This window comes from Dromiciops gliroides, chromosome 1 (genome assembly GCF_019393635.1).
Source record: "Dromiciops gliroides isolate mDroGli1 chromosome 1, mDroGli1.pri, whole genome shotgun sequence".
Classification (NCBI taxonomy): domain Eukaryota; kingdom Metazoa; phylum Chordata; class Mammalia; order Microbiotheria; family Microbiotheriidae; genus Dromiciops; species Dromiciops gliroides.
Window position 1 is genome coordinate 345511687 of NC_057861.1, and position 14498 is coordinate 345526184.

The window sequence follows — 14498 nt, forward strand, 5'->3', positions numbered from 1 at the left end:
TTAATAAATGCTTAAAAGCCTAATTCTTGCTAAAGCTTATAATTTATTGGCGACTACTCATTAGATATTTTAGACAGTTTAGCTAGAATTTTAGCCCTTAACATTATCTTCCTCCTCTCATCCTTCTACTTCAACTTTTCTTCAAATCTTCACAGATTTTCCCTGCCCTATATTCAGTTCCACACATTGGTCATAATTGTAAAATCCATCAAATTTCCTTCACAATTCCTTCTATGTTTTAAGATCAACTGCTTTTCTCACAAAAAAAGTATTTTCTCACAAAAGTTGGAGATAGCTGTCACATTTTTATTCATAGGTCATGTAGCTGGAGTTGCAACAAATCAGGACAGAGGTCAGTCTAAAGTAAGCACCATGGATAGCTCCAAGAGAAGTTGATGAGTTTAATTTCCAAAGTGAAAGAATCCATTTTTTCTTGTTTACTGGATCACCTATACAGCAGCCTGTATGTCAGACTCTTACCGTCCTTAAAAGTACAGTGTTAGAGGCTGTGTCCTTATCTACATGTAACTCAAGTATCTTCCTTAAGGAGTAGGGGAGGGAAATGATTCCATGTTTTCTGACCAGTTTGTAAATTCTATTACATTGATTTTGTCCCCCTTTTCTCTCTTGTATTCTATTTTATCTTTTTAATCTTTCTCCAAGGTTTTAGCTTTCCCACTCAGAAGTATGCTTAGTTTTTGCTGATGGTCCCCCATACCAGCCTTAACATTAGATATTAATCACTTGAGATTAAGTAGGAAATCTTACCAGAAAAAGAAAAAACAAACAAACAAACCTAACATGATTATTTTTGACATTGGATGTTTTTTAATACCTCAATTTATGAACTTATTTTCTTTATCTGAAAAAGACATCCGTTGACATTCCATCCTTATCTGTGATATAACCACCTTTCACAAACAGGATAAATAAGATCCTAAAAAATACTTGTTCAGGAATGCCCTTACCTGATAAGTTAAACTCAGTTCAGTATTTTGCAGCATGGACTATGTAATGATGGACTGATTAAGATTTTATTCACTGAACCCTAGGCATTATTTATTAGGAGTATTCTGAAGAGTGTTTCTGGTTTTTTTAAATAACAAAAACATATTATAATTAAGTTTGGGTATATCTTGGTAAAGATGGTTTAAAAACAATATTTAATGCAGAGTAGCCATTGTGTGTGTATAATGCTAGATGTAATTACAAGTCTTTAAAAAAGTCACTCTGCTTACTTCATATTCTGCAATTATAGGTTCCTTACATTTTCAAGATCAGACATACAATTTACCACTTAAACAATTTGGTTTGCTCAATCCCACATTTGAAATTGTATAACACAAAGTGTAACCACAATTTTACAAATTTTTCTATCCAAAGATAATTTTCACACAACCTTATTTGGATTATAAGATCATTTATAGCTAGAAGAGCATGTTGCCTCCCATATCTCTACCTAACAATTGCATAACCCAAAACAAAACAAACAAAAAAGCCACAAACAAAATTTTAAACTAGTTATTCTAAGTTAACATACAAAATATAATCTTTCTCTTCTAAATAAATAATGGTGGTGTTTTCAGAGGGTTCTCATATTAGGGTCTGTAATAAAGGGATTTATTGTTGTTGTTTTAACAAAAAACTAATACAATTCCTACTTCTGAGAGACACAATCCAGTTAGGACAAGAAAAATAAGCATTCAAGTGTTAAAAGGATTATATATTTAGATTCGGAAGGGGCATTAGCCTTTCTCTAGTCTGTACTTTCCCTTGTCCAGATGATGAAATTGAGGCCCAGAGAAGTTGAGACTTACCCAAGGTCATGGGGAATAAGTAAAGAAAGTGGAATGTGTGCTCCAAATTCTGTGCTCTCCACTGTTACCCTTATGCACTGAACACTTAGTTCAGGGTAACATACTGAATATCAGAATGAGAAAGTTACAAATTGTGAACAAAAGTTCTTTTGCAACATTTATCATTAAAAACATTTTTAAAGTCTTTTATTTATGGCAACTTCACTTGTATCTGCAGCTACTCTTTTACAAGGTCCCTTTTCAAAATATTCACAAGATTATAAGAATGTTTGGGAGTTATGCCTCCAACTGTTGGGAATGAATAATATGTAGACCTAGTTCATTAATTTGCTGTTGGAGGGAGACACCCAAGAACAAAAGTTTGTAGATATGAATGCTATGGTGACATGCATAGCAATGACTGTAATTTCCTTCTGTTTTTGTTCAGGTTTTGCATCACTTTGCATTGAGCAGTGGACAATATTTAGCATTAATAACTTTTAAAAAAAACCTTTGTGGGTGCTAAGTTGGACAACTGGAAATGAGGGAGTTTGCACTTCTCATTGATTTCCTCTGTTTCTTTTCACAGATATGCCAAAGCCTCCCAAAGAAGATCTTTTCATTTTACCTGATGAATATAAGTATCCATTGAGGAATAAGCGTTCTCTCCTGAAAACCCACAAAAATAATGAATTGAATGTGGAAACACTAGTAGTAGTTGACAAAAAGATGATGCAAAACCATGGTCATGAAAATATTACAACATACGTCTTGACTATACTCAATATGGTAGGATAGCACTTCTTGTTGAGGCCAACTGGGTAATTAAATCTTTCCTAATATCTGTCATATTGCTAAATTAGCTTTCACCATTCTGTTACTTTACTAGGGGATTCATTTAGCAATCATAATAAATGATATTCATGTAGCAATCATAAGAAAATCTTCATGAATTTAACAAAATCACTTCAACAGAACTTAAAGCACCTATTATACTCAAGACATTTGAGGAGCAGAAATTTAATAAAAGTATCTTCACCCTCAAAGATTTTATAACCTGTAGTGGGAGATGAGACATGGAAACAGATAATTATAATACTATAAGTACATGAGAGAGGTCGATTACAGTGGCATGAAATTTGAAGAGGAAGGGAACCATTCAAGTTTGGCTTGAGACTTTGTGAGAAAGCAACAATAATAACAATAATTACGATACTATAATCATCCTAAGAGCTCACATTTGTAAAACACTTTGAAGTTTTTAAGACACTTTTCAGATGTTGTTTCATTGGTTCTCACAACAACCCTGCGTGACACATGCTAGTATTATTTCTTTTACAGATGAAGACTCAGACTGAGCCTTAAGTGACTTGTCCAACATCACATAACTCATAAGAGTATAAGGCAACATTTGAAACTTGACATTCCTGACTACAAATACTTTACTTTAATGAATGGAGCAGTAAAGAAAGAAAGGACATTAGTAGGTAATGGGAGAGCATGTTCTATAAGGAGGTTCGCCAGAATAAATGTCTGGAGATAGAAGATGAAGGGCAAATGTGGGAACTGAAGGTAGCAGAGTTTTATTAAAATGTAAAGTCCATGAAGAGGAGTGGTGTGAAATATTGGTTGGAAAGATAATTTGGAATCAGACAAAGACTATGAATTCCAGGCTAGCGAGTTAGCTCTTTATTTCATAAGTAGTGAGAATTGCTGAGTGATGTGATTAGGCCTACATATTTGGAGAATTACTTTGCCAACAGTGTGAAGGATGGTTTGACATAGTAAGAGACTAGAGCCATAAAAACACCTAAATGTTAATATTAAAGAAATCTTAGTCAATGAGATATTGACTCAGGGTATTTGCAATGGGAACAGAGGTAAAGATGGATATGATATATTACGTAAGGAGAATTGACAGCAGCTGATTTTATATGGATAGTAAGAGAAAGGTAAGAATCAGAGCTGATTCATTTGCCATTTTCTCTATTAAGGAAAAAAATCTATGTAACCATAATAACTTCAGTGTTCATGAATTCTTTAAAAAAACAACCTTGAAAAAACAACAACCTTGAAGGTAAATTCCAAGAAAAGGTTGAATTAATGTTTCTCTTTTCAACTATGAAGTAGTAGTATGAATAAATATTTAACTGTCTTATAGCTCAACCATTCTCTGCATTCAGAACAGAAATGCTGAGATCTTGATGAATGGTGACTTAATTTTTATGATTAAAAACAAGAAATGTAAAGACACCTTTTTCTGCTCAGGATGCCTTTCTACTGACCTTGAAGTGAATTCTCCCTGTAATAAGCATTAGGTTCTCAATAAAGGAATCGCTACCTCATTCATTTTTTTCTCCCTATCTTCATTCATTCCAAGTAATTATTGAACACACACTTTATGTAAAGGATTGTCAAAATATAAAATGTTCCACATAAGTGAATTTTCCAGATAAGAGAACTTTAACTCTGTAAGTACTAACACTTTTTTCCTAACCACTTTTAGTAGAAATGCTTTTTAAACAGGATTGGTCACATTTTCTTGCCTTAGTAAATGGGTTTTATTGGATATAATTTTGTCTTTTCTTGATACCTCAGGATCATTATGTGAACATCCATTTTTGTACTCTTTCATAATACAATGATGCACTCTGGGGCTAATAAAACAAGTTTTATTACCTATCTCTTTAATATTTCATTAAATATCTGTATAAAATACAGAACTCTCCTATCTGTGATGATGTCAAAGTATCTTTAGAAACTATTGTGATATGCAGAACTATTTATCCTCAACTCTTTGGAACCATGATATATTTTTCTGTCCATGTGTCTTTTTTTTTTTCCTTTGTTAGTTCTTAGTGCTGATGAAATATTTAGCACTAGCTACTGTCATAAGGGTTTCTGATTTCAATTGCTTCTTCTGGGTTGACCTTCCTCTCTTCCCCCTTTTCCTTCCCCACCTATCTTTTCTTCTTTTTTGCTTTTTGCTTTTCTCTTTACCCTGACATTTCTTTCATTCTCCTCAGCTTTGGGGCCAGCCAGCAGAGACTGGCATTGATAGTCATCAACAACAGTGGTCAGTAAATCAACCAATCATGTCCTTGACTGTTTCCACTACTGTTTGTGGTTCAGAAGCTTTTTGTTTTGTTGTGTCTTTTTACTTCAAGCACTTTTAAGGGTATCTGAGGTTGCTAGAAGTTTGAATGCCATATAATCAAGGAATTAACTGCAATATATTTAGTGATCTAAGAAAATTGGTGCTGCAATTTTATAGCAAAGTGAATCTGCTTTCTGAAAATAGAACTTTAAAACATGTTATATGAAGTAAGTAAAGGCCTCTGTGACAAATGTGCTTTCCTTGTTTTCCTCAGGTGTCTGCTTTGTTCAAAGATGGAACAATAGGTGGTAACATCAACATTGCAGTTGTGGGTCTGATTCTTCTAGAAGAGGAGCAGGTACAGTATTCCTGAATTTTTTTTTTTCAGAAAAATGATGAAAACTCGGTGTTTTACTTCGATTTGTATAATAGCTACCTTGATTCCCTAACTTGATTTTGCCTGAGGCTGAAAATATTTTCATGTTTAATTTCTAAAGTAATGAATTTTTCATCATTTCATTCAATAGGATTAATTGATTTCTTGTGATTTGTGTATAGAGGGGTCAAATAATCTTTCAGTTGGCTTGTGAGAGTGGGATAGAAGGCAGGATGAGAACTGCCTACATTTTTTAAAGGGATCAAAAGATTTAAGTTGGTCTCTATGCTTAAAATAAGCAAAACTACAAATATACTTGGAATATGACATGCAAACTATATCTTTTGACAATTTGAGATTTTAGAATGCCAGGTGGCAGTATTGGCAATAGAAAACATTAAAATGGCATATATTCCGTTGGTTTCAGAGCACTAAAATCAGTTAAGTTTTTTAAATATATAATTCTATTTGGAATCATTGAAAATTACTCATGAATATTAATTATTTTATCACATCAATGTTTCTTACAACTATTGAACTCATTTTCAGATTATAATGGCATCAGTTTTGAGTTCCATAGAAAATCAAGTAATTTAGAGTACTTTTTACTTTCTGAACTCACTTCTCTTGCTATGCAATTTGCCATTTTTATAAATTTACCAAAGCAGAAATTGCCCATGTGTTTAAATAGTTACCATTATAGTGGTGTCTTCTTAGTTCTAGGCTTTTTACTAGTTGGTGGTTATGTACATATCTAGAAAGAGAATGGAAACTACTTTCAGCTATGGTAACTCCAGACCACCAGTTGACATGTATAACTTTATGTTTTTCCATGACTGCCATGATTAGGAAACTAGGTATAGTTGAATAGTAAGTTAAAAAGTACATGTTTCTCTACCTCTTTGCTAATATCCCATTCTGACTCATTTGGGGAAAAGAGGGTTATGACATATGCTATGTGGTGGAAGGACAGTTGTTACCAGATCCTGTTTTCCTCTTGCCTAGCAAAAGAAGGGGGAGGTATTGGCAGAAAATATAAAAGGGCTTTTTTCCTCCTTTCCTGTGAGTGCACGTAATATTCAACCCTGTTTTTCTCCCTAAAGGAAAAGAGAGCAAATTCAACTCCAATCTTATTTTGTGTGCTGAACGATCAGTGTTTCTCAAGTGACAGCTTAATTATTTTGTGTTTTAAAACTTCTTCACCTTGGAATTTATCCAAGCTGCAAAGAGGACAAGAGTCTGTCTTTTGATCATACACCTGTGTTAACTTTAATTAATGTAATTTTCCTGGAAATCACCAGCTGAAGAATTTCAGGCATGCTGTGTCTCTTTTCAAATGTTTTACACATTGGCATTTAACTTAGATTTACTCCTTTCTCTTGCAAAACCAAGATATTATTTTAAGTAAAAGATACCATGATTTGTTGACCATGTGACACTGCATACTTGTGATACTATCACTGTTATTGCCATTTTCTCAAAAGTTTCATATATGTTGTTAAGTCTCTAAAAATACAAGTTTATTATACAATTGTGTTCCTAAAATATGACTTAATTCACAGCATTGTCACTGTCTAGAAATTCTGCCCATTTCCATTATTTTCCACATTTTTTACTAAAGTTCCAATTTGCCAGTTTTATAAATTTCCCAAAGCAAAATCTATCCATGTGCATAAATGCTGACCATTGTACTGATTTCTTCTTAGTTCTAAGGTTTTTTTGCTAGGTCTATAAAAGTAATATTGACATGCTCTCTCAGAGCTGTTGAAGTAAGCTTTGATCAAGGTGATAGCTTAGTAAAATGGATAGAGAGAGCAGGCTTAAACACCAAGAAGATCTGGATTCAATTCTTGATTTTGACATACACTGGCTGAATGACTCTAGACAAGTCACTTAACTTTTAAATGCCCCAGGGCAACTCTTTATGCATGTAAATTGCAAAGAAATTGCTGACCTACATGGATAGAGAATTTCCTTGTCCATGATTTCCCTCTGTCAATGAAATCACAAGTCCAGTTCCTATCCCTTTTTACTCTAATAATGTTAATGCAATGAATCTTCATTGAACAGATATTACATTAACTCAGTTGTGAGCATCCATACCTAAATATCCCTGGGCTACTAATTGTAAACAATAATAATAAGCAATAAAATACATATTAAACATGACAAAGGTACTTCATGATATTTCAATGCCTCATGAACATCCTGAAGACGATCAGTTGTCAAGAAGTATTGCTTTAGCTATAGTAGGCCACAGCATGATAGAAAGGGATGCGACAGACCTGGGTTCCAGTTAAATATCTGTCTTTGTGTCACTTTAGGCACATCACTTAATCTGTTTTGGCCTCGGTTTGTTCATTTCTTTTTTTTTTCTTTTTCTTTTTTTTTTTTTTTTGTGGGGCAGTGAGGGTTAAATGACTAGCCAAGGCTCACAGAACTATTAAGTATCAAGTGTCAGAGGCCATATTTGAACTCAGGTCCTCTTGAATCCAGGGCTGGTGCTTTATCCACTGCACCACCTAGCTGCCCCAGTTTATTCATTTCTAAAATAAAGGGGGTGGGACTTAGCCTTTTTTTGTGTCATGGACCCCTTTGGTAGTCTGCTGCAAATGATGAGCCTATTTTCAGAATAATGTGTGTTTTTTCATGTATTACATAAAATTCATAGAATCACAAATGAAACTAATACTACTGAAATAAAGTTGTTAAAATACAAAAGTACAGTGAGGTGGCACAATGAATAGCCCATTGCCCTGGAATTGGGAAGACCTAAGATCAAATCTTGCCTTAGACACTTACTAGTTGTGCCAGACTATCAAGCCACTTTAACTCTCTTTTCCAGTTTCCTCATATTTAAAATGGAGATAATAATACCACCTTCCTCCCAGGGTTGTTGAGAAGATTAAATAAGATAATTTTTATAAAGCACTTATCACAGTGCCTGGCACATAATAGGTTCTATATAAGTGCTAACTCTTATTATTATTATTTCTAAAAACAAAAATTACAGATCCCTTCAAATTTATCATCAAAATCTTTATGGTCCCATGGATCACAGGTTGAGAATTCTTGGACTGGAAGATCTCTAATTCCTTTCAAATCTAATTGTCTATAAAGCTATAATGAGTTTGGATTCACTTTGTACTATTTTATGATACCCTGAAAACTTCTTTTGAAAATATTTGCTGCAATTGGCATATTTATAATTTCTCTCTTTATCAGAAAGGCAGAAAAGAAAAATATATAACTTGAATTTTCTGATCATTTTAATTCATTATAATCAATAAACATTTATTCAGCACCTGCTATGTGCCAAGCACAGTGTTAAGCACTGTGCAGTTTTGCTATGATAATGATAATAATTATTATTATCTTGTTATTGGTTTTATGGCCCTTCCTGAGTAGCCAGGACTTGTGATCAATCACCATGCTGACCACACTTTAAGTAGTTTCTGCCAGTGGCAATCTGGACTGATAGGAAAAGATGGAACTCGCCATGATCATGCAGTCTTACTTACTGGTCTGGATATATGTTCCTGGAAGAATGAGCCTTGTGACACTTTGGGTAAGATTTTTACATAGTAGTATCAAAGATCTTTGTACTTGTATAGGTGCACATGTAATTGTATATTTTGTATATAAACACTCTTTGAATTATGGTATCATAATATATTTTCATATTAGTGGCAGGTACCTTTCAATTCGTAATAGGCGTAGCATAGGAGAGTGAAAATTTTTGTCTGTGCAAGCTTCCTTTTTTTTTTTTAAACATAGAGATCTACCTTAAGCTATGTCAATAGTTCATCTAACAGGCAATTTGCTCTTTGCCAAACACGAAAGGTATGAGAACTAAATTTTCATGATTTTGAATCTTTTCAAACTTGTTACAAGTAATTTAGCATGTATGGAACTCATTAAAAAACATGTTGGATCCAAGATCAGGGTCATCAGGTTTCAGGTTATGATGATGAGATGTTCTTGGAGAAAATCAATGTTATGAAAATTTGTAGATATTCTACAGAAATATAGCATTCTTTAATTTTCTGTCTTTCCATCATCAACTCAGTTTCAGGAGAGTTCCTTAGAGGGCCCCTGGGTTGGCACCCTCTTAGATGCTGCTCTTTCATATTTTTCTGAAAAGTTAATGAATAACGTTTTGATTGGGAATAATATAAAACTTTGCTTTTCCCTCATTTTTAGTGGGGATGAGATTTTTACTATACAAACCTTCAGATTTGATCCAATTGAATGTTCAATTAGTGGCAATATGCATACTACCCTTTGACTCAGGCTTTGGGTATCAAGAATTTGTGGAAAAATACCCAGATCAACAATCAATAATTCAGCCTCATCACAGTCCATTACAATGCATTATGTGCAGAATGTAAAACCTCAGCTAGGTTTTACATGTGATGGATGGTCCTTAGAACTCCTAGAAATAGGTATCCTCTCTTTCATTTTGAAAATTGCTATTATATGGTGATTCTAGAAATAGTACATCCCCATTTTCCCACAAGGGTATGAGGGAGACTTATTGGTTAGAAGATGAAAGATACGAGGATATAGTCCTTTCTTTTATTTTTTCTAGTAACCATGATGCACTTTTCTTTTGGCCTTCCTGTTCTGTAGGATTTGCACCCATAAGTGGAATGTGTAGCAAATATCGCAGCTGTACCATTAATGAAGACACAGGTCTTGGCCTAGCTTTTACCATTGCCCATGAGTCTGGCCACAAGTAAGTGAAAATATGCCAAGGAGCACAATATAGAGGGGATAGATCTTTTGTGCACTTATTTTACTGACCTGTACCAAAGTTTGAACTTTCAAGTGTATTAGAATTTTCTGAACAATGAAATGTTGGTGGTTTGTCCATTCTCAAAAATGACCATGACATCAGAGTGATATCATGATTTGCAGTGAATTGGATTTAAGTGAGGGACGGCTTTACAAGGTCACAAGCCTCACTCTCTCCTCCAGAGACATGTGGGTCCAGTGGCAAGGTAGGCATGAGGACGATTGGAGATGGCCCAAGATGTTTAAGACAATTGGGGTAAAATGACTTGCCCAAGGTCACATAGCTACTAAGTGTCTGAGGTTAGATTTGAACTCAGGTCTTCCCAACTTTAGGGCTAGTGCTGTATCTACTGTACCACCTAGCTGCCCCCAAACAATGAAATAAACTACAATTGAACATCTTTGTGAAATGTTAACACAAAACTGTTTAATTATGGCTCATTTTCACTTGGGGCTCCTATTACTCACATTGGAAAAATATAGTCACTTGAGATTAACAATAGGCTGGCTGACTAGAATAAATACATGTGTCTAATTAAGAATGTGGAGGAGCCGGCGGTTTGGGTTCCCTCACATGAAATCTGAGGCCTTAAGTTTTGAAGGCCAATTTGAATAGGAACCTTAATTTTTTTCCTCTAGATTTTGGAACATACTTTTACTACAAAAAATATATATAGCTATGTTTTTGAGCATTATGTAATTTTCTCCTCTTTTTCTTCTTTCTTCCTTTCATACAAGTGCATATGCGAGAATGCTGAAGGCAGTTCTTTTGATTAGCTTCATAACTAGGGTCAAGTGGTTAGGCCTTTTCCCCAGGGTGCTGAAATTTCAAGTGTGACAAAAGCACCATGTGGAGAAATACTTTGCCCCCGTGGACACATTCCTACAACCTACTAATCTTTTCTTCACAAGTTCCCCACCAAGCACCAGTCCTTTAGCAACATATAAAATTTATGCAGGTTTGATTTCTCTCCTCCAATGATCTATCCTCTACATTCTCTCCATGCCAAGTGTAAAAAAATTCCCAATATCAATTCTGTGTTTTTAGAATCTACAGTTCTACTTCTGAGATTCATGTTTTCCAATAAGTTCAGTTGAATCACTAACTAGATTACCTTGGAGAACCCCAAATATTTTATATATAAGCATGTCCCAAAGTCTTAGGACCGTTTTAAGGTTTGGTGACTTTGAGACACCCAAAATGTGTGTCTGTGTGTGTTTGTATATGTGCATGCATAAATGTGTAACACATAAATGTGAATTTGTGTATTGATGTATTAGAAGGCCTACTATTGCTTCCTGATGGTATCCTTTAATGAGTATTTTGTTATACTTACTTTTTTCCATATTAAAATGTCTGTTCTTCTGGCCAGTTGGTTGTTTAAAGTACATTGTGCATCTTGGGTTTGGCTTCAGCATAAGCTCCGGTGTCTACAGTGTGTGTGTGTGTGTGTGTGTGTGTGTGTGTGTGTTCACAAGGAGAAATCGATGAGATAGTGAAAGGACAGAGGCAAATTTAGTACACCTACTACAATACAACTTTCAGCATCTCTGATAGTGATCATCCATCAGCAACATCATTTCTATATGTGAAATTTGGGACATTTATTCTGGTGGACTGAACAGCATTTTAGCACAGCTAGATGGTATAGTATATAAAGTGCCAGGTCTGGACTCAGGAAGATCTGAGTTCAAATATAGTCTCAGATGCTTACTAGCCAAATGGCCTTGGGCAAGTCATTTAACTCCATTTGCTTCAGTTTTCTTATCTTTAAAATAATCAGGAGAAGGAAATGGCAAACCACTGCCAAGAAAATCCCTAATGAGGTCACAAAGGTTCAGACACAAATAAACAATGCCAATGAACAATATTTTAAATAAAATACTTCAAGGAGTTTCTTGTACTTTAAATTACATATTAAACCACATGTTATGTGGATAACTTTCATAGATTTATCTTTTTTTTTTTTACTTTTTTGGATTCGACCCTCATCATCATAGGGATCTCCTAGTGAGAAAAAGTCCCTTTACCAGTACAGATGAGAGCCTGATTTTTCAACTTAAAATCTTAAAGTTATCTTGTCAAACTCAAATGTAAACAGATCCTTCCTCAGCATATTTACATAAAAACCCACAAATTAACATTATATTGTATTATATTTTTATTTCTTTTGTTAAATATTTACCAATAATATCTTAACCTGTTTGGGCCCTGGTCCTTTATAGAGATCAAGTTAGATATCAATGTTACAGAATTTCTAAGACCTCATATAACTTGCCCAAGATCACCATAGCCATATGGATCAGAGGCAGGTTGTGAACCTAGGTCTCCCTGACTCCAAGGCCAACTCTTCATCCACTACACCATTCTGCCTCTTCTAAATTGTCTTTAAAACATACACATACCCAACACATATGTACATATGCACACAATTGAAAAAAGTTTCTCTTTCTAGCCATTAGAGATGCTGAGTTCCCAAAATTTAGCATCATCAAAATAATCCAATACTAATACTGTAACACTCATCCCATGTTACACTAATAACATATCTGAAATTTTTCTGGACAAAGTACAACTAAGAAACATAGTTTGTTATCTTTATAACCTTTACCTTACCTTTCCTCACCTTCTGTGTACACTGGCAAGAAAGATAGTACTGGTAAATCTGTTTTTATGAAACTTCCCTCTGCTCCTAGCCTATTAGAAAATGAAATGAAGTCCCTTATTCATTTCCTCCAAAACTATTCAAAAGATTTCAGGTGCTCTGTGAAAATGTGTGTGTGTGTGTGTGTGTGTGTGTATGTGTGTGCTACATGTGTTAGTTTCTAATGGAATGCATGAGAGTAACTATGGACTTTGCCTCTATGTGAAATGATGACCTCCAAGTGGAAAGTTTTAGATCCCATTACTGATCCCCTCATCATTACAGGTAATGATTGACTGACTTTTTCAGTACCTAGCAAATACTGCCTGCACTACATATGAAGCTTTCATTTAAATCATAATTATATTTTTTAATAGTCTGCTAGAGTAAAAACTTCAAAACATTCACATTATCTTAGGCTCATTAAGCTCTCACTATCCTCTGAACCATACCTGAATTTAATTATAAAATCAAAATAAGATATATCTAAAGTCCTCCTTGTATATTAAGTCAGAGTTGAGGAAGTAAATTAAAGATAAACAATTTAGATAGGGTCTTGGCAATGTTAGCACTTGAAGGCAGTGGGCTCACTAAGATGATTTATTTCTCCTTTGTTTTATGGTCTAGACTTAGAATTTTGTAAGGTATGGAACTTCCCATGTAGAAATGTCATTGACATTTCCCATGTAGAAATTGTCAGTGAAATGGAAATTAGTAATTCCTCTATGACAACAGCCTTAGAAAATTGTTTGGGTCACTGAAAGGGCAAAAATTATCCTTATTTTACAATGAGGAAATTAAAACTCAGAGGAGTAAAATGATTTCTCTAAGCTTATAGTGATCTGAGGCTTGAACACAGGCCTCCTGTTTCCCTACAAGTCCAGTGTTCTTTCTTCTTTATCATACTGTCCTCTCACACTGTATCAGTTAGGTCTAAGCAGATTCATTTTTTAGAATTTTATGACTAGTAAACTGAAGAAAATATATTGTTCTTTTCTAAAGATTTTCATGTTGACAGAACATAATGTTAAAAAAAAAAAAGTTAACTTCTCTGAGGTTGGATATGAAATCAGATCCTCCTGACTCCAGGGTCTCTGTTCTATTCACTGCACCACCTAGCTGCATCATGTTAACTTATTTTCAATCTACTTTTTTTTGGGGGGGGGCGAGATAGGGAGGTAGTAGTGTTAAGGTAAACTTTTTTTTTTAATTTTAGTGAGGCAATTGGGGTCAAGTGACTTGCCCAGGGTCACACAGCTAGAAAGTGTTAAGTGTCTGAGGTCGGATTTGAACTCAGGTACTCTGACTCCAGGGCCGGTGCTCTATCCACTGTACCACCTAGCTGCCCCTGTGTTAAGGTAAACTTAACTTCTAAACTTTAGATTAAAGGAGTTTCTTTCTTCCAGTTAGGATTCTTTTGTTTTTAATCTCACTAGGTTGTAAAGACTCTTAGTCCATTCCCCTAATTTGTTTGAATTTGAATTGAGTTGGGACAGGAAAGGCAGGAGAGTCAGAATGAAGATGAGAAGGTATATTTTCCTTCACTAGGTAGGGGAGACTGAGGCTGTTTTTTTTTTTGTTGTTGTTGTTGTTTGTTTTGTTTTGTTTTGTTTTTAACAGGCAACAGAAGGAGATTTTTGTGGTTACTCTAAATCACTTGAAACAGCTACATGTGGTTTGTAAACTGCAGGTGCTAAAGAGCTGGTGGGGCTGTACCGATAACTGAACTGCATGCTTTGGAGAATGTGTAATCTGGGCATTAAGCCATTTGAAAAATTCCCATTTGC

General features: G+C 34.6%; 1 protein-coding gene across 1 annotated transcript in view; it reads left to right on the forward strand.

Moving 5' to 3' along the window:
• The window catches only part of ADAMTS16 (ADAM metallopeptidase with thrombospondin type 1 motif 16), a 240267-nt gene that overhangs the window by 86395 nt on the left and 139374 nt on the right, over window positions 1-14498 (forward strand). The window contains exons 5-8 of the mRNA XM_043976059.1: window positions 2386-2585; window positions 5168-5251; window positions 8678-8837; window positions 9902-10007. Coding sequence (XP_043831994.1) covers window positions 2386-2585; window positions 5168-5251; window positions 8678-8837; window positions 9902-10007 — 550 coding nt within the window. The remainder of the gene's footprint in view (window positions 1-2385; window positions 2586-5167; window positions 5252-8677; window positions 8838-9901; window positions 10008-14498) is intronic.